Genomic DNA, 20,700 nt, shown 5'->3' on the forward strand with positions numbered 1-20,700 from the left:
GACTGAATGGATTGCTATATTTAACCAAAGTCTTTCTATTTGGCATCTGTGCCATCTTATCTGTCTAAGATAAGGAAACCCTTAAAAATAAATACGGGTACAGAAGGTAATATTACTACGTGACTACATTATTAATGAGAACGATAAAATGACTTCCGGAAAATCAATGTGTCCCATCAATAGAAGGCCACATTTCATACGTCCACTTTTCCACATGCAGTGACGGGGAAGGGGCGTAGAGCTGGCAGGGGGCGATGTAGCATCACGTGGACACCCAGCACGTGTCGCTGGTGACGCGGCAGTCTCCCGAGAAACCCCCTCAACATTCTATCCGTGACAGTTGCTCGGCCTCGCGCGCGGGCTGGTGACGTATTGTTGAATGGACCGAGATCTGTCTCCGAGGAAGATGGCGGACGAGGAGGATGAGCAGCCGGTGAGTCCGGCTCTTGAACTTCACTCTATCAGAGTGTTCACGGCTCGGATCGATGTCTCATGCCGCCAGCAGCAGCAACGAAACGCTCTGAAAGACGGTGACATCGAGCTATTTGCTAATTTCGGTAGCCATTGTTGTCTGAAGTCAGCAAATCAACTAAAAATCGGGAGCTGCAAACAACCCTACTTTTCTGTGATCGTAGGAACTGCAGATGCTGGAGAATCTGAGATAACAAGGTGTAGAGCTGGATGAACACAGCAGGCCAAGCAGCATCAGGGGAGCGGGAAGGCTGACGTTTCGGACCTAGACCCTTCTTCAGAAAACCCTACTTTTCTGTGATCTGTTTTAAAATGAGGTTTTGGATGTGTTTTTTTTTTGTATGAGCCGTATGCATTTGCAGAAAATGCTGGAAGGAAAAGACTCAGCTGTTCCAAATTTACAATGTTAACTGTATTTCTTCTCTTCACAGATAGTGCTAGGCCTGCTGAGTTTCTTCAGTATTTTGTTCTTACGTTTTCTGTTTCTATAACTTTCAGATTCCCAGCTTCCCTAGCATTTTTCATTTTTTTTAGTTGTTTTGACAAAATACTTGTAACGGAGTATATGCTGTATGAAAGGTGTGAGGTGTGGAGAAATTAGGGTTATAATAGAGTGGATTTTTTTTTTAAATCATAGTGTGAGTGTCATTATTGCCCACTCCTGATTGATTTGAGAAGGTGGTGATCAACCACTTTCTTGAACTACTGCAGTCTATGTTTTATTTATTTCAAAAATATACTTTATTTATAAAATATCTTTATACACACCCACAGCTCCTATAGCAGTTCAATTCTGTAGAGACCATATGAAAAAGTAAACAAACATTAGAGTTTGACTCTATCCAGCAAACAAACCAAAGGCCTTTCTTACTTGAACAAGATTACATTTACATATATTTGAAGCATCAGGAGGGTCTGATAGCTGAACAGACTTCCGTTTAACTTTGGCAGAAAGACCCTAAACAGTGGTCTTTCCCTACTGCACCTTGGTGGCAGCTGCCCCAAAGCTTTAGTGCATCCCTCAGCATGTAGTCCTGTACCTCGGAATGTGCCTATCTGGAGCACTTGATCGGGATCAACTCCTTTTTCTGGAAGACCAACAAGTTTCCGGCAGACCAAAGAGTGTTTTTCACCAAGTTGATGATCCTCCAGGTGCAGTCCATGCATCCTGGGAAACAGACCATAGAGCACAGAGCTGCTCAGGACAAACCTCGACAAAAACCACTGCATCTTTCTTCAGACTTCCTTTGAATAGGCACATTCCAACAGGAGATATGTGACAGATCTCTATCCTCTGCAGCTGCTTTGAGGGAAATGTGCAGTGGTGCAGAGTCCACGTGTACATGAAGGATCTCGGGTTTTTTAAATTTGATTTATTCTTGTCACATGTACTTAAAATTGACATTCAAACTTGCATTGTTTTTACATTTTATAAAACTATTATATGTAAATATGCATTTCACACATTTTCTGAAGCCACTTTCAATTTGTACATTTCAAGTATGTATTTCTCAGGAGGATGCATGAACACATTCAAGTGATTTGTATCATTGCTTACATTAGGAGCAGTCATGGCCAGGAGGTTGAATTAGTTTGCTTGGTCTTGATCTCTAGGATTAATTATACTTGGATACAGAGGAGGAGGCTCAATCCTTTGATTATGTCAGTTATGTCTTGATTCATGATTGAGTTGCTGTGCTGGTTGGACTGTGAACAAGTTGTGTTGAGTTTTCAAGACTGACCTGATTCTTAATATTTTCACAGTTTTTGACAAACTCGTCCCATTTTCACATTTCCCGCATATCATATAGTTCCATCCAGAATGATGCACTGAATATTACTTGCCTTTCTCCTGTTTTCTTTTCCAGTTTTTCAAATTAAGGATGAAAGCGTGGATTATAATGAACCAATCCCTGGGAAGGCAGATGTAGTAATGGATGTGGAAGTAGGGAGTTGGAGTGGTGTTGAATTGCTGTGTTAAGGAAGTGATGGGGAACAGTGGGATTGGTTTAAAATTAAAGCATGAAACAGCCATTCATTTGCAGGGCAAAAATACAACATATTTGTGGGGGAGGCCGAACATAGTGTTAGTGCTGTGGCTGGAAGCTGCAGATAAAGAAGCTATAACAAAATGGGAAATGAGGCTTAGTACGGAGAGCTTGGGAGGGGTAACTGTAACCAACAGAAGGGGAAAGAGATTGGCAATCAGTGTGTGGATTGGAATGAGATATATACAGCCAATGGGATTAGTGACAGGAATTGAAATCATTGATTTGATTGTCATGTGTACCGAAATCAGTTTTAAAAAAAAAAAAAAAAAATTTGTTTACGAGCGGTATAGGCAGATCACAGCAAGCAAAGTATGTACAGATCAAAAAGACTAAGAGGCATACAGGACACACTGAGGCAGAAATTTTATCCAGAGCATTAATGGTCACTTGCTTCTTGTGGAAGGGCATGTAGGCAAGAATCTTGTTTGTTATGATCACATATAATTTCAAAGAAATTAAATCTTGAGACCACTCACTTATTTTAGCATATAATTGAAGGTAACCTTCCGAGTGCTGCCTTTGAATTACAATAATAGGCAAGGATTCTGAAATGCAATGGCCACTTTATCAATTCAATTTCAAAAATTGTTTCAATGGCTGCTCTTACATTTGCTGCTCCAAAAAATTTTGGGACCTAGTATTCGAAGAATTTTACCCAAGCGTTTTTCGCAATGAAACTTCTTCTTAATACACTACATAAATGTATTCCAAACTGGTTTGATCTACACTGTCGTGGGTGATCTTGTGACCGTGGAAGAAGTTAACTTTAATTTTTTGTTAATAGGTACTCAATCAGGTCCTGCTTATTAATTCTATTCAATCTCTTGATATGTGCTGTTTCTTGCAACTTCACGACAATAAAATGTAAGGCAACATGTTTCTGGGTGTAAAATATATGAATAATGTATAATATGTAGCACTGTGTAACAAACAAATAAGACGAAGTATATAATATTTTTTGCATTGCAGTTTGATGAAGATGTGGAGGAGAGCGGAAGCGGAGCAGAGGGTGGACAAGGAAGAAGAAAAAGATTGTTTTCAAAAGAATGTAAGTCATAATGCTGCTAAAATTTATTTTTAAAAATCAATAATGTTACTAATCTAGTAATTTGTTGAAAACATAAATATAAAAGTTCATCTTCTCATACATAATACTTAAAACAGTTCCAAATTATTCATTCAGCTTTTGCTATTTGTAGTATAGTGGGAAATTTGGGAGCTATGTTTTGAACTAGCAGAATTGTACTCATTAAAAAAACTGTTACGGCTATGCCATGCTGTTCTTATTTTCCCAATGAAATGCTATCTGGTGATAATTACGCAAATCTTCTTTCAAGCCTTTTCTGAGGCTTAAGTCGTTGGAAACTGTTGAATTTTTTGTCTATAAGAAGATTAAAAAAAGATTGCTCATAATAGGGGTTTTCTCATTTCATCCATATAGTTCCACAAAGTAGTGTTACCCAGTTTTGCATATAAGTGCATAGCTTTTAAATTTTGTTTTGTTTTTAATTACTGTAAAGGAATAGAGTAATGTAATTCCTGAGCTTAGTAAATAATCATACTTCCAGTCAAAAATTAATGTCAGACACTTCTAGTAAATGGTTATAACTGATGGGTAGAAGTTCACTACATTATGACAGAATTGGGTATCTTACAATCTTTTTTTGAAGTGCGTAGAATTCAAAATAATGTACAGCACAGAGACAGGCCATTCTTATTTATATTCTTTCCAAACAGTAAGATGTATGATGTATGGTTTTGGGGATGACCAGAATCCTTATACTGAATCAGTGGATATCTTGGAGGATCTTGTCATCGAATTTATCACTGAAATGGTGAGTTGAGCTTTATATTTTATCATAATTGAAATCAAGTCTGTGAGATAACATAAGATGAGGTGTAGAGTTAAAATTTAGTACAGTGTGTTAACAAAAACTTTGGTTCTGTACTTTGTGGTAATGACAGCATTTACTACAAGTTCAGAAACACCATTTGTTGCTCGGCTTAGTCCAATTAAGGTGTTTAAATCAATGTTTAAAATGCTTCACACACAATGAATTACATTTTCAAGTAAAACCATCATTATTATCTAAGTGAAGCCAAGAGCCATTTGGGTAATTGGATATCCTACAAATAGCACGCTGGTCAATTAGGTAGTCTGTTTTTGATATTATTTGGGGGACAAATATTTACCAGGTGTCCAGAATCTTTAACACTAACTGCCAGAGGAAGTGGTAGATGCAGGTACAGTTACAACATTTAAAAGACATTGGACACGTACGTGAATCGGAAAGATTTGGAGGGATATGGGCCAAATGCAGGTAAGTGGAACTAGTTTAGTTTGGGAAACCTGATCGGCGTGGATGAGTTGGACCGAAGAGTCTGTTTCCATGCTATATGACTCTATGGTCTAATCCGCTGGGCAAAGAAGGTAGGGCATCCATTTATTGTCTTATTTATTGAGATCATTCGGCCCATTGAACCCATGCTGACTTTTTAAAAGAGCCAACCATGCGTTGCCCTTTTCCCACAGACCTGAAAATTTTACCCTCTTCGGATGTATATCCAGGTTCTTTTTGAAAGTTACAATTGAAACTGCATCCTATAAGGCATTGCATTCCAGACCGGAGTAAATCCCTGCATAAAAAATGTCTCCCTTCAGGCTAATTTGTGAATGATTTCAACACAGTGTTTATTGGTGACTGTTCATGGATTGGTGTTTGTTACATTGTAATTTCAGTTAACCAACATGTTAGTCTGGACAATGTTTTATTTTTTCTTGATTTACAAAGGTGATTCTACTAATCCAGTCTCTCTCAAGGGGTCTGCTACTCAGTAAGTGATGAAAATGTTTAGTTCTACTATCCATTACGATGCACATGAGTTCTTGATGGCAGAGGCTAAAAGTCATGCTTGAAGACTATCCAGTGATCAACTAATGAAATTTCTTCTTTTAAGTGGAGATAACTCTACCATCAGTTGAGATAACTATACTAATACTGGACAAGTCAGAAACCAACATGAAACCTGACTTGATAAGTTTTATTATGCTATCGTTTACCATGTCAGACACTGAATATACTTAGAAGCTGCAAATATACTTTGAACAAAAGAACATCAACATGTACACACAAGGAAATAAAATGAACTGTCTTGTACTGTATAGCAATATTTGAAACTCTCATTACAGATATCTATAATCAGAGATTCAAATCTGTTAGCTTCATCAACAGCCTTATGGGTAAAGCTCAGTGAAGCATCATGCTTCACTTTCATAGAGATAGTAAGAACTGCCGATACTGGAGTCAGAGATAACAGCGTGGAGCTGGAGGAACACAACAGGCCAGGCGGCACCAGAGGAGCAGGAAGATTGACGTTTCGGATCGGGACCCTTCGTCCTGATACGTCAACTTTCCTGCTCCTCTGCTGCCTGGCCTGCTGTGTTCCTCCATCTCCACACTATCCTTTACTTCAAAGTTCCCTGTTCAGTTGGCATGACTGTAATCAGCATCTTTTCAGCAAACTTCTGCATTTATTCAGTACTATCTTTAGTTAAATCTTCCTTCCTAATAATCTTGAACAAGCTGCTACCTTTACTCACTTACTCCTTGACACGTGTTCCTTGAAACTCCTACTTTGTCAGATGTCTTCCTATCTTGACACCTTAAAAATTCTGAAGTCTTTCTCCTTCTAGATTCTAAGCCACTTGGGAGTACGTCTATCCTGTCTGTTTTGGAGACTGCTAAGTAGCACTGCTGCTATTCCAGGCCTTTTGTTTCTGAATGATCTCTCTGAAAGAAACCTACATTCTGCCTTTCTAAATTAACTTGTTTCGGTCTATCTCCCTGTGCCATAGGACACTTTGTCAGGCAATGCCCAATCTGTTTTTTCCTCTGTGTTCAATGCTCATTTCTAATACTCTGAAGGATTTACCTCAGTGTTTTTAAAAACCTTGTTTAAAATACTTGTAAAAAAATCTCCAGACAACCCAGTATCACATTCTGAATTTAAAAACAGAAACTAAAAATTGTCCTCCTCTTAATACACACACAGTATATAAAAATAGAAATCAAATTTAAAGCTGTTCATTATTTCTCAAATTTATAACCCAAGTTCCCAAATGGTGGAAATATTATGAATGTTTCTCACTGTATTATCTTGGGTTTAAATACATCAGCTGGGCAAAATAAATGTTAAGTTCTGTATTTTAAGGTTTTCAGTAACATGTTGTTTGGATCATATCCTATTAGTATTCTCCTGAATAGAAATTACAGCTCACTTAGGACAAATTTTATGTTGAATAATGTGCCATTACATTTCTGTTATCAACTTTATTCATCTTATATGAATTGTAGCTGAGTGCTGCAGGTTATTTGCAGAGTTCTATGAATGTGATGTAGCAGCATGTATTTTTTTGGATTTTTTTTTCTTTATACATAAAAATGTAATATACTTGTAATTTTTGTTTTTGTATAGACTCACAAGGCCATGTCAATAGGACGTCAGGGCCGGGTTCAAGTAGAAGATATAGTCTTTCTTATTCGTAAAGATCCTCGGAAATTTGCAAGAGTGAAAGACCTGTTGACAATGAATGAAGAATTAAAACGTGCCAGAAAGGCTTTTGACGAAGCTAATTATGGCTCGTAGATCTCTGAAGGAAGCATATCATGGAATAATTATTGTATTGCTACTCTCTGAAATGTGTGATAACACATTGTAATAGGAGTCTATTACAGACTTCATAAAATGGACTGTTGCAATATAGTCTGCCTCTGACTCAGCCAGGCAGGGTCTGAGAAACCTGATGATTCACTTACACTTTTGCTTCATCAGTATTAGCAATGTTTTTGGTTAAACAATGAAATGGGACTTTTTGTATGGTTAAAAATTTAAAGGTTTTTGTACATATCAGAATTAGTGTATGCCAATGATTTATTTAACTTGGCCAGTTCTGCAATAAATATTATGAAAAATAATGACTATTCAAAAGACTTAATTCAAGTGCCTTAGTTAATGATTCTGTAGCATATCTTTTGGAATTTTCACTCAGTAGAAGTCCAACCTGATGCCACATATTTTTCATGCTTTCTTATGTTGTTTTATAAATTCTTATACTGAAATTTTAACATTATTTAGTGATGTGCACTTGTCATTCCTTTCCTGGTCTAGCCTACATGTGACTCCAACCCACATCAATTATTTGGGGACTGAAATGGCTTAACAAAACACTCAGTTCAAGGGCTATCATTGATATACAACAATGCCCACATCCCATGCTAGAATAAAGAAAAAATATCTGTAAGAACTTACCATGAGATTCCCATAAAATGCTCAAGAAATGCTGTTATTTTTTAAATGTAATTCATGTTGTTTCTTTGCAAGTGAATGTTTCTAATATCAAAAATAAAATTTAATCTTTTAAAATTAAGCATGTAATTTTTCACATCATTATTTTAAGTTAATTTATTTAATTGTCTTGAGGTGTTTAATGCCTTTATTGAAATTTTCACTTAAGGGCCTTGGCCTTACTAGAGGACGAATTATAGTCTTCAGATGAAATAGGTTTGCTTTAAGGGTGAGGTATAATTGGATCAGAAGATACAGATCTATTTCTGTCATTTTAAAATAATAGATTCTGGCTTTTTATATTCCTATCATACCTCTGAGGTATATGGTCTAATTTGTCACACTATTAAACCCACCCCCTGCCACCCACAACCCCGCCAAAGTGATATTTCAATGGGGGAGAAGTGTAATGACAGTTTAGCACACTTACAATCTATTTCTGCTATATATGCAAGGTAAAATGTGTAGTTGACAAGTTGTACTTGTATAATGCCATTAACATGATGAAACATCCTAAGGTGTTTCACAGGGTCGTAGTATAAAATTTTCACATAGATGGTAATTAGTTTGTGTTTTTAATAGCTATTTACACTTGTTTGTTTCAAGCTTTTTTAAATGTTTTTAGTCTGTTCATATTTGGGAATTTGAAGCTTTTAGAGACATAGTCAAACCAGTGAGCTTTCCATGTTAATGATGAATTAGCGAGAATATTGTGTACATTATTGCTTAGTGCAGTAGTTGCAATTGTTATTCCCAATTATTGTAAAATCCAGAAGTGTCACCTTTTATTATTTATTATTTTTAACAAATTTGTGTTGCAGTTAAAGCTTCAGTGTTGTCAGTCTGGGTATTTTCTTCCAAATTTGAAGACTGCGTGAAGGTGTCTTGTCAGTCTATGCATCGAAAGAAATATTGCCTAATGCATGCGTGCATGTTTTCTATTTAATTAATCAGAGTAAAGAAACAGTCAAGCCTGAAATTATAATAATCATTCTGAACATAAGACTTGTCATACAGAAAAAATGCCAATGTAACAGCTAGTGCAAATTCATACAGCCTTGATAATTCCCAATGAAGCAACAGTTTGGTTTAATTAGTATGCTGGGTTCATTAATATTAATGGAGTCAACAATGCATTTACGTTACAGTATTTATAATGTTTTAAAAAATTCCAAGGTACTTTTATAGGAAAATTATTAATTGAGATATGACACTGAGCCTCAGTTTGCTTAAAGGAATGTCTTAAAAGAGGAAAGTGGTTAATGGAGGGAATTCTGGAACTCCAGACTTTTTAACTGAACGTATAGTTGACATTGGAGCAATTGAAATTGGGGATGTTTTATGAAGTCAGAATTTGAGAAGGCAAATATCTCAGAGAATGTAAGGCTGGAGGAAATTAGATAAGGGCTAAAAAGATTTTGGGTGGGAGGGAGGACAAAAGAATGAGTTTTAAAGTCCTCAGCAACACTAAGAAGTTTGAGGAATGTTGATTGATTGGAGTTGAATTTGGGAGGGCAGAGTATATACGAAGAGGGGAGAAATGATTGATAGAGGTGTGACCACAGAAGAGAGGGGTCTAGGAGAGGTAAAAAGAAAATATGTAAGAAATGGAATATGTGGAAATAGATGTGATAGGACTTTGATCAGGAGCAGCAACCAAAACACATGTTTGAACAATCACAGGGCAAGCTCTATTACACAGGCTTCATTGCCAAGTAATTTTTAGGATGTGCACACACCCACATACAAATATATATCCTAGTCATAAACAGGGGTCAAATGAAGAAAATAGGGAGAGCATTCATAAGGCAATAAGAAATAGAAACAAGAGTAAGCTGTTCGGCCCCCTCAAGCCTGCTTCACCGTTCAATAGGATCATGGCTGATCTGACATCCCTTATTTTCACTTTCCTGATCTATCCTCATAACCCTTGATTTACCCTACTGACCAAGAAGCTAGCTCACCCTTAAATATTTATAAGGATTCTGCCCCCACAGCTGTCTGTTGCAAGGAGTTCCAAAGGGACTCAATCCTCAAAGAAGAAATTCCTCATTTTTTATTCTTACACTATGCCCTCTGATCCTAGATCCTCCCATGAAGGGAAACATCCTTCTCAGCATTTAGCTGTCGAGTCACTATGTTCTAATAAGGTCACCTCTCAGTTCAATTCAGAGGACTCTTGGTGGGATAAAATTGAGGAGTTTACCATTAGAATTACTTTAATACCAATACTATCTGAAGGTTGTTAATTGATTCAGGTTTAAACATTTGTCTTTATTATCACTTTTATTGCAATTAGGTTGATTTGTCACTTGATAAATAAAAATTATACATAAGCATATACATTTATCACGTGTTTATTAATTCATATGTCCATCTCATAATTAATCTGTTTCAATCCAGAAGTGATGAACTTGAAATCAGATAATTGCTCAATTCAGATTAGCTGTGAAGTTGAACGATATTAATGACTATGGTTTCCAACAGTTGCACAAAATTTCAAACCTTTACTAATTTAGATTTTCATCATTATCACGCCTGCTAAGAAGTTCCTGTATATTGTGACTCAAGTTGATGAAGGGAAAATAATGGACCTTGATATTATTCATTTAATAGTTCCTATGCTCCTAGTGACTTTATTTTAACAGTAAATGTACTACATTTAACTCAAAACAGTCAAACCTTGTTACAATATAACCTTTCGTTTCTACCCTTGTTTCCTACTAGTCAAAACAAATTTCTTTATGTATTTCAACCATGTTGCTCACAGAATCCTGCCAGAATTTTCATTGGAAAATATGACAATCTACCATCCATTTTCATTACTATACCACACTGTTAATGGTTTTTATTTATTTTGTCATGATGAAACATAAAACTTAATTAAATCGTAATTCAATTTGCCTTGCTCAGTCATATACTAATTACCATACAAATACTGTAACCCACTGTACTGCTACGGTTGATTTATCCCAACCTGGTGGAATAATGATGTCTGATTCTTTATTTGGAAAACCACAGTAGCCACATTGGAATACTATGTTGGAGTCTTTTAATATGAAAGTTTTTTTTTTCAATATTCATTGGAAGTTTAAATAGTATGTATTTTACGTTTCCTCGTGCTGGCCTCTTTTCACAGTGATGGTACTCAGAGTTCTGGTGTCTGAGTGGGAGCCAATGGTGCCTGCCCCTTACAAATGCCTCTCCAGGAACTGTTCACATCTGCAGAAATGAACACAATTGAAATGCATTTAATTAAACTAAGGCAAGTCTAAATTGATATATAGACCCGTGCAAGTTGCTGTGGAAAGATAATACTTTGTCTATTGCCCAGCTGTTAAGACTTCTGGGTAAAACTGATATTTCTGAAGAAAAGACTAATGCAATGAAGATATTCTGACAGAACCAAGCTGAGCAGCCTGAAATTTCTGATACTTTTTTATATTCTATTTCCTACATTAGTAATTTAGTTTTATCTTAAAAAGAATGCTGAAAAGGTCTTGTGGTGCAGTTAGTAATGGTCCATCATTGGAGCCAGCAGCTCCGGGTTCCAGTCCTTCTCCAGGTCTTGATGGCCTGGGAAAGTAGGTGTAGGTATCAATTTGTAAATCCTTCCAATATACACCAATGACAAGTGGTAAAAGCAGGCAAAATTTCTGGTCAGTCATATGATGGAAAGAAATCAGTCAGTAGCCCTTGCTCCAGGCTACAACAATATTGATGCTTGGGAGACCGGTTAGCTCGGTGGTCAGTGTAGATCAGATTGGTGTGTTAACAGCATTGGGTTTGATCCCCATTCAGATGAGGTGGATTCAGGACCAGCCTTCATACTCTACTTGTGGTAGAGGTCATGGCGATGAGGGTCAGACCTGCCTTCAGGCAGAAAACTCAAGGAGAAGGAATTATGACATCAAAAATAACCCTAACTGAATAATATTAACTGTGGTATTTCAAGAATGTAGCTCACCACCACTTTTTCTGGGTAGTTAAGGATGGGCAATAAGTCCTGGCCTAGCTAGTGATGGCCATGTCCTGTAAATGAATAAAAAGGTTATGTCTAATCATTTCCACTGCAAATGAAGGACAGGATGTAATGTTATAGGACTTGTAAGCTATATTACTTGTTGAAAGATGTGCAATTTTTAACTTGAGCATTTTGTTAAGTGTAAAAAGATTTACTTTCATTTAAGTATATGTTTTAAAAGTCCTTATTCAGGCATGAAAAATATCAAAGCTTATTTCTTCTAAATAAAACATCATTAGGCCTTTTTTAAGGAAAAATCTATTAATTCTGACGTGGCTCATTCACGCTTGATATTCACGTGGGTTTAGCAATGTGGCCTTGTTACATGGGTAATCAATACTTATTCTATATACAAACTATTTCTCAATGCTAATGTACATAGGCCACGTAAACAGTTCAGTTCAGTTCTTGTCACTACAAGAGTAACTTTATCAGATTACTATCAACCCTAAATTAATGATAAACACCAGTATTTATATTATAATCATTTCTTCCCATTTGACATTCTTCTTAATTAAGAGCTATTTTGTATCTGCATTTCCAAGAAAGCAACTAGTGGTCCAATTGTGATATACAGGAAGAACAAGAAAGACAAATGTGGAACATGAGAATAAAAGGACATTGGACATGAAGCAACATTTCCAGACACAGATGTAGTGAGGTATAACACAGGAATAATACACTTGTCTTTTCCTTAAAGCCATGAGTGACGTTCTGAGAAAATACACCTTCATATTAGAATGGCTGCTTGATCCTGTTATGTCACAAATTACATCCTTCCACTAACAATAATATTGCCTGTCATGTATGTTTCCACAATCACAAAGAACTGAGAGAAATAGCCATGTCACATATTTTAAACTTTTTAACTAACTTTGTTCTACATAAATGCAAATTCGTGAGGCAAATAATATGTAAACTTTAAGAGGTTTTTCAAGTTGTCATGTTTAGTGTAAGATCCTGTTTTAATTAATGAGTTTCTCCCCTTTCCAAATGGGAACATACATTTCTTCAAATGGGTTATGAGCTCACTAGATAGAAATCCACATTCTTGAACAACACATCATTAAAATGTGATGATTTAGTATGATGTGAGGTAATACCAAAAGTATACCTGGAATTTGTGTTATTCAAGCAGTGAGAAATGTTGTGTTTAACTGGGAAAAATGTACAATATCACATCAGATCAATCAAGGCTTACCATGATTATTATCTGTACATACCTATCTGACTATGCACAATTCCACATCTAAGTAGAATTTACCTTATCAATTTCTGGACCAAACCCAGAATGCCCTCTGGTGTGTAATGGACTAAATTATGATAAACAGTTGGAAGATCAGAGTTGAATCCACTTCTGTTTATTATCAATTTAGCATTGTACATCTGAATTCTGTGACTGACATTATATCATGTCCTCTCTTTTCATGTTTTTTTAAACTTCTTTCCACTTTTCAAACAGGCCAGTTTTGAATGGGAACTTAAAATCAGAGCCACAACTTCTCCCAGTTTCATGCTGCAATAATCAGACTATATGAACTTTGTACTTCTTGCAGAATATGATGCTGTGTCATTTTTATTCCTTCTCTCCTGAGGTCAAAGATTTAGCTTAGTGATCAAGTAGAGAACATCTGAAACCAATTCAAGCTACACCACCCCAACTCCCCATCTACACTCACCTTTACTGGCTCCATCCCCGCCTCTTTGACCTGTCTCCTCTCCACCTATCTGCTCCTTTATCCATCTTCCATCCGCCTCCCCCTCTCTCTCTATTTATTTCAGAATCCCCTTCCCCTCCCCCATTTCTGAAGAAGGGTCCAGACCCGAAACGTCAGCTTTCCTGCTCCTCTGACGCTGCCTGGCCTGCTGTGTTCATCCAGCTCTGCACCTTGTTATCTCAGCATCTGGAATAGACAACTTTTCCTCTTGAACTCTCTTTCTCTTCTTGTTCTTTCTCCACAACAGATTAAAAAGTCTGTGTTGTAAATGTCAATTGTTGGTGATTTTTATTAAGTTTCAAATGCAATCTTGTTTACAAATATCACAAGTGTGGTATTTTATATATTTTCTGATCGACATGTTCAGAGATGTTACAACACAGCTCTGGAGCAGATGGGTCTTGAACCTGGGCCTCCTGGTTCAGGGGTAGGGATACTACCACTACACCAGAAAAGCACACATGGTAATGTATCAAAATAACCTCTATCAATTGCACCTATTCCTAATTATAATTAATTCACTGAAAGGTATTATAAGATTCATGAAGTATTATTTGAATCATAAGATTGTCCTACAAAATCTCACTTCTATCCCTACATCTAAATCTTGGGCAAATTCGGTTGCTGCCTACATTGAAGAATAATCCATAATTATCTGGAATTGGTGCTTTTTGCCATAAAGGTGCTGAAAGAATTGTCCATAATTCAAGGTGCTGAAATGGCAAATAAAGAACAGAGGTCAGCCATAGAAGTGCAGCAAATTTTACAGTAAGTACAACAGGAACAACAGAAGTTTTGGGGGAACTGGATAGTACATGAAGGCAAACTTTATGTATCAGGATAAACACAATCAAGACAAGACAAATGAAATCCAATCCATCATGGAAATAAGTCCACAGCAAGACACTGCTATCAAATACAACACTAATTTTTGCATTCACCTGCTAGTCATATTTGGTTAATGTGCCAGTATAGAAGTACAGAAAATGAAAAAGTCACCTTGGTGCAGTAAGGAGTGTTCACTTGCATTTACCTATAACTAGATTAATCACAGTTGCACATGTGCAATTTACATTGCGACTAATCCATGTTGTATTAATCTGTACCTTAATGAGGTTTAGAAATAATATAAATTCACAGCACTCTCGTCTCTGACTTAAAGGAAATTTTGCCTCGTCCCATTTCTTGGAAACATCACATATGTGCGATCATTGGTATATGCAGCATTTAAGGCACAATCATACACTAAAAATGGATCTATAAAAACATATAGAAACCATAATAAGCTTCCCCTTCTGGACCCAATATACAGATCCTTCAGAGAAGCAATATGAAACTCTGTAACCTCTACTGGTGGCAATACAAAGTGTGCAATGTGAAGTATATTTGGCTCATTAAGTCGTTCCCACAATGTAAACATAATAGTTTATACGACAGTTTCCATATCCGTTTCTTGTCTAAGTATCTCAGTGAAATAATTTATGGATAAAACTTCCAAGAAAGAAAGATGAAATTACTTGCATTTATAAAGCACAAGTCCTCAGTATTCTCATGACTGACTGAATTGTTTTGAATGTTATGTTGGCAACAGTGTGAACTTCTTGCAGATAATTTTGCCACATCCTGATTATCTAGAATTGTCAAGAAATTGAGACTCGTACCCACAACTTTCTGACCACTAAATCTTGCTCCCATCCCTGACTAGAAATTGGTTATTTCTAGAGTGACAGATTTAGAGCATTATTTCATCCAAAATTTTCAGATTTTTCTATTACATTAAAATGAACAGCAATAAACCACTTTAAACATTTTTAAACATTTGCAACCAACTGATGTTTTTCATGTGCTAAGATTCAGCATATTAAAATTGCCTAACTCAATTATGGAGCCCTCCACAAAGCACTGCAGTAATCCATTACCCTTGGGCAATGAATGTGATTCTTTCCATGTTGCTCACATATTCAAGAACAAATTTTAAAATTTACTTTGGCTTATCAGCAAACCAACAGATCCAGCACCTTTAGTGCCCCTCACTTAAAACAGTACTGCTCTCAATTTATATTCTCCTCCCATCAAACATAGTGCTCTTGCCTTCCTCATTCTTCCCTCCTACCAGCTCAAGACCAAACTGCTCTCCTCTTCCCCAACAGCAGCTGCTTCTCCGATTCATAGTTTGTACAATGTAGGCAAAATTGAATGCCCATGTGTGCATGGGTGCAAAATACAGGAGGAGTGGCAGCAGGTGATAACCTGGGATGGCACTTGGGCAAGATCCTTATTCCGCCGAACATACTTAATTTTGGTGAACTACCATCTAAACAATGGTCCCAGAACCTTGCCGCCTCAAACAAAGACAAACAGCATGAATATCAAACATGTCGAGAATCAAACCAAGTCAGTGTAGAACACTGAGGGTGGCCAATTATCCATTTTATCTGTTCCAGCACTGTTAATATAACAAAACGTCTTGCATGCATATTTTGGGGTTGAATTCCTTATCAGGTTATGTGCAAATCATCATAATTGTCCCATTTGTCACAATTTCCAAAGGATTCATGCTCATAAATGGCTGGCTTGATGCCGTGTCAACTGGGGTACTACGTAACATGATAAATTTCATACAGCAGATGACTGTGAGTCTGGAGGCCCATTTAACAGAAAAAGTATGCCTGTTCCCAAGCCTCACTGATGCAGAAGTATTCCACCCATCCCCAGTTAAGGCACAAACCTCATTCTGACCCCCAAAGCAGCCAATACTGAAACATTCTTCAGTCTGTAAAATGTAAAAGCAACAAGAGCTGTCAGTCTTATTGTGCCAAACATTTGTCTGAGGAGTAAGCTCGAGGGAAATTTGGTCCTCAAGTGTTTTCTTCTTTTAACCTGTTAGTGAGACACAGTGTTGTCACAGACATTTCTCATTTTAATGAGAACATAAAGTGTAGACAGTTCTGAAGAAGTCATATTGGACTCAAAATGTTAACTCTGTTTTTCTCTCCACAGATACTACCAGACCTGTTAACCTTTTCTAGTACTTTGTTTTTATTTGAGAACGTTTGGGCTTTGTTAATTCTAAAGGGATGTTTTAAAAAAAGAAGCAACAGCGGTGACCTATGGTTTAAGGAGAAGGACATAGAAACCTTACAGCATCACTGACAATAGGGTTGAAATATTTTCTCAGATACTATTGTTGAAAGCACTAGCTGCAGAAAAATCTTTACTCATAGTGAAAAGTTGTGATCTCACCAGGAACTGAGGGTAGAAAATTATACTAAGAGCTATTGTTATACAGTACAGCAACTATTATAGCATGAGTAATTCACTCCTAGCCATCCTTACATTGACTAACTATATGTCATTGTTCCTTCAATAGTAGTCTATCTTTCCTGACATTTCCCTGTCATTACTTTCTTCAGTGTAATCTTCTGTCATTTATAACACAGTCACATCTGCATAATAAGTTTTGGAATGTGTGCAAGAGTGACATTTGGCATTTCATACAAACCCTTTTGTTGCTTACAGGAAGGAATCATGAGTCTTTTCACGGAACTTGTGAATGTAGTGCTCCTATGATGGTATTTGGTTTAGTATCTGCACCTCCTAACCAGTGATAATGTAGGAATAACCATATATGTCTTAATTAGAATGTGTATGGCTTGGATGAGAACTTGGAGGTAATGATTTTTCCAATGCTTGTCTCACTTTCTCACACCTAGAGGTCAGAGGAACAGATGACATCTAAAATTAACCTGAAGTTACATTTAGTCTCCTTGAAACTAACTTTCAACTTTTCTTTACTGGTCAAATAAAAAGGAAATATTGGACTATCTTAAAATTAAGTCATCATAATAGTTGCCAAGGAAGTGAGCATTTACCTGCAAGATTCTCTGTCAATGCTCATAGACTGATAGACAGACATTATTTTGATTCATGATCATCCCTCAATTCCACAAACAATGTCACCTTGGATTTTACAGAGAATGTGATGGAATTGCTTTGACTAGTGAAGAATTCATTAGTCATCACGTGACGTATCAGTAAACTGGCTGGTTAATCCTCACATTCTATGAACTGGTGCAGATTGGCGTAACTGCAACAAAATTGGCTGCTACTGCAGCTGCAATATGCAAGTTATGTAATCAACGAAAAGGCCATACCTGAGTAAAAATGCACCATAATACCAGAGGACAAATTAAGATGAGAATGTCCTGCAAAGCTTTGTTAGCTTTATTTCTCTTTTAAAAATTGTTAGTCTGACAGAAGGATAAGGGTTCCATATCTAATAAAACATAATTAAATGTGCTTATAAAGCCATGGGACAAAACATGTTTTCTTATTAATAAGTGAAAAAAGTTTGATAACACAGTAATGCTTACACATAGTGAAGCAGATCCTTAGTTTTAGGACAGAATTCTTTAAATTTGTCACACATTGTTTGTCCATGTATGGTTGACTAGTTTTAAACACTAGAAAAAGTATAACACAGTGTGTTAAATGAAAACTATTTTCTATCCATCATAGCAACGTACTTCAATGTCAGCATAACATCCCAACTGCACAAGGACAGCTTTTCCACTTACCACATACTGTCACAGTGGTCCAGCAGAATTGGATAGCCAAGTTAGTTTTATTAGGTGTAGTTGTAAGATTTGAAGCAGCAGTGTACTTACACATGACTAGACAGTGACAGGGTTTTATCACATTTACTGGAACACTATTTCATGTACTCTCTTTCACTGGTATATTCCATAAATGATCCAGTCATATCTGCAAAGTCCTCCAGAACAAGGCTGGTGGAATCCTCACCAATTAGATCATTGCTGTCCGGCCCTGGTTTTTTAAAGGGAGACTCCTGAGGCCTAAATGAACTCTGAGGGACATGATGGGGACTCTCTGCAATCATCTCCTTCTCGGCTTCGACAGAAGGTGCTAATACATGGTAAAGACTAGGTAGACGGATGTCATAGCGGACCCCACCCCTGCAATACAGCTTGTCAATAAGGGAGTAAAGTTTGTCTGCGATGTCATTTCCAAGCATAACAGTGAAAAGGCGTGCAATATAATGATGTTTAGCCAAGAGCATATATAGCTTTCTTCTCTTCCATGTCACATAGCAACAGTCTGTTTCTGCTGTCAGGGTCACCTGCAAAACAGATTCAGTGAGACGCTCAGTAACAACACAATTATGAGAGAAACAAATTTTCAAAAGATACAATGCTCAGATTCAGAAAAATTAAAACAATTTTCTCGGCCATATGGCTCTTTATTTAAACAGAGGCAACAATTTGATTTTTGTAGCAATATGCTCACAAAATGATGGTTCTGCCAGGGAGTATTCCCAATTAATATGCAGAAAACCAGCAACAACATGAAAAAGGTTTCCCAATATGCTGCTCCATCTAGCAAAGCTCTCTATTGAGAAATTGCATTCATCAAAATTAGCCCTCTGTCCCCAGATCGGAAAGAGTCATTTGATCCCACACAGATTTTCTTACAGGAGATCAAATCAAGGGAAAATGTACTTCAAAGATTAACACCTTAAAATCAAGTTCATTGTATCTTTAGCAGGACATTAGTTTAGCTCAAGGGGTAAAGTATAAAAGTAGGGCAGTGTTGCTGCAACTGTAATAGGCATTAGTGAGACCGCATCTGGAGGATTGCACACAAATTTCATCTCCTGAATTAAGGAAGAATATAGTTGCATTGGAGGCAGTTCAGAGGAGGTTCAGTAGATTGATTCCAGAGATGAGGGATTGGTTTTATGAAGAGAGATTGAGCAGTTCAGGCTTATACTCTGGAATTTAGAAGAATGAGAGGAAATCTAATCGAGATTGACAAAGTGGATCTAGGGAGGATATTTGATTTTGTGGGGGAGTTGGAACTATAGTTCATAGTTTTAGGATAATGGGTAGCAGATTTAAAACAAGAGAGAGGTGTAATTACTACTCTCAGTCTGTGGAATTCACTACCCCGGAGTGTGGTGGATGCTGAGACATTGAGTAAATTTAAGGAGGTAATGGACAGATTTTAATTAGTAGAAGGGTTTACCTAATTGAAGGATAATGGAGAATGGGCAGTGAAATGGAGGTGAGGCTGAGATGCAATCAGCTATGATCGTATTGAATGCTGCAGCAGGCTTGAGGGACTGAATGGATTGCTCCTGCTCCTAGTTCTCATGCTCTTATGTTTAGTTGGATTATCAGAGTTAAAGTTGCTGCAGATTCGAGATACTTAAATTACTAAAGTTTAAATATTTTGGAGTCATTTGTATGTTAACTAATTCATGCCAATTAGCAAGAAAATTATTAAGGTTCTTGAGTAGACTTGTAGCTTGGGTTGTGGACGCTGGGGTTGGTTGGCTCGCCAAGCTAGTTCATTAGTTAGCAGATGTTTCATTATCCTGCTCGGTAACATCATCAGTGCAGCCTCCGATGAAGCGCTGTTGTGTTTTCCCAGCTGGTATTTAAACTCTGGGATCCATTGGAATTGGTTACCTCATTTCCGGTTTTTCTTTGCAATGGTGTACATATAGGGTCCATTTCTACGTGTTATTGCTGAACCAAGGAGCAAATTTGTAACTGTCTTTTACCTGTTTCTTCCCATCTCAACCAAGGCTGGGCTAACAGGGCTGCATGTACTCTCCATCACAGAATCGACTTGTAACTTAGTCTATTACTCTTAGTCAGATTGTAGTATTAGTGAACCTTGTAAGTAGATTGGAGAATATGGTGGACATCCTACAAGGTCTTCAGTACTATATATCTCAGCAAAGGAGTAATTGATAATTCCAGGGTATGCTAATCTACAAACAGCATGTATAAGGCTTTAAATTCATAGGATCTTATATCGGCTAAAGGGTTTGATTTTCATTGTGAACATAAATTATTATAGATAGAAGAAAGAATGTCCACATAATTTTGAAATCATTGATCAAATATTTCAGAGCAGAGCACAAAATTACCATATTTGCAATTATTCCAAGTTCTTTTGTTTAAAACTTTCATCAAAATTTAGTTAATAAATAGAATGTCTATCACTTCATTTATTAATTCATTAACACAATACTATCACAATTTCCACATAATAGTCCCTG

At 36.8% G+C, this 20,700-nt stretch overlaps 1 protein-coding gene and 1 long non-coding RNA gene across 2 annotated transcripts; one reads left to right on the top strand and one right to left on the bottom strand.

Annotated features, from left to right (window-relative positions):
- Positions 1-276: 276 nt before the first annotated feature.
- On the top strand, positions 277-7,950 carry taf13 (TATA-box binding protein associated factor 13). The gene is made up of 4 exons (XM_020529910.2): positions 277-433; positions 3,492-3,570; positions 4,260-4,357; positions 6,999-7,950. Exons 1-4 carry the CDS (start codon positions 380-382, stop codon positions 7,167-7,169), a joined length of 402 nt encoding a protein of 133 aa, XP_020385499.1. The 5' UTR covers positions 277-379; the 3' UTR covers positions 7,170-7,950.
- A 2,259-nt stretch (positions 7,951-10,209) lies between these two features.
- Positions 10,210-18,523, bottom strand: LOC125484461. Its single transcript, XR_007263300.1, has 2 exons — positions 18,414-18,523; positions 10,210-11,090 (listed from the first exon to the last, which is right to left on the bottom strand). It is a non-coding gene; the product is annotated as an uncharacterized LOC125484461 (long non-coding RNA).
- Between the last annotated feature and the right edge of the window lie 2,177 nt (positions 18,524-20,700).

Source organism: Rhincodon typus, chromosome 11, assembly GCF_021869965.1.
Source record: "Rhincodon typus isolate 14 chromosome 11, sRhiTyp1.1, whole genome shotgun sequence".
Taxonomy (NCBI): domain Eukaryota; kingdom Metazoa; phylum Chordata; class Chondrichthyes; order Orectolobiformes; family Rhincodontidae; genus Rhincodon; species Rhincodon typus.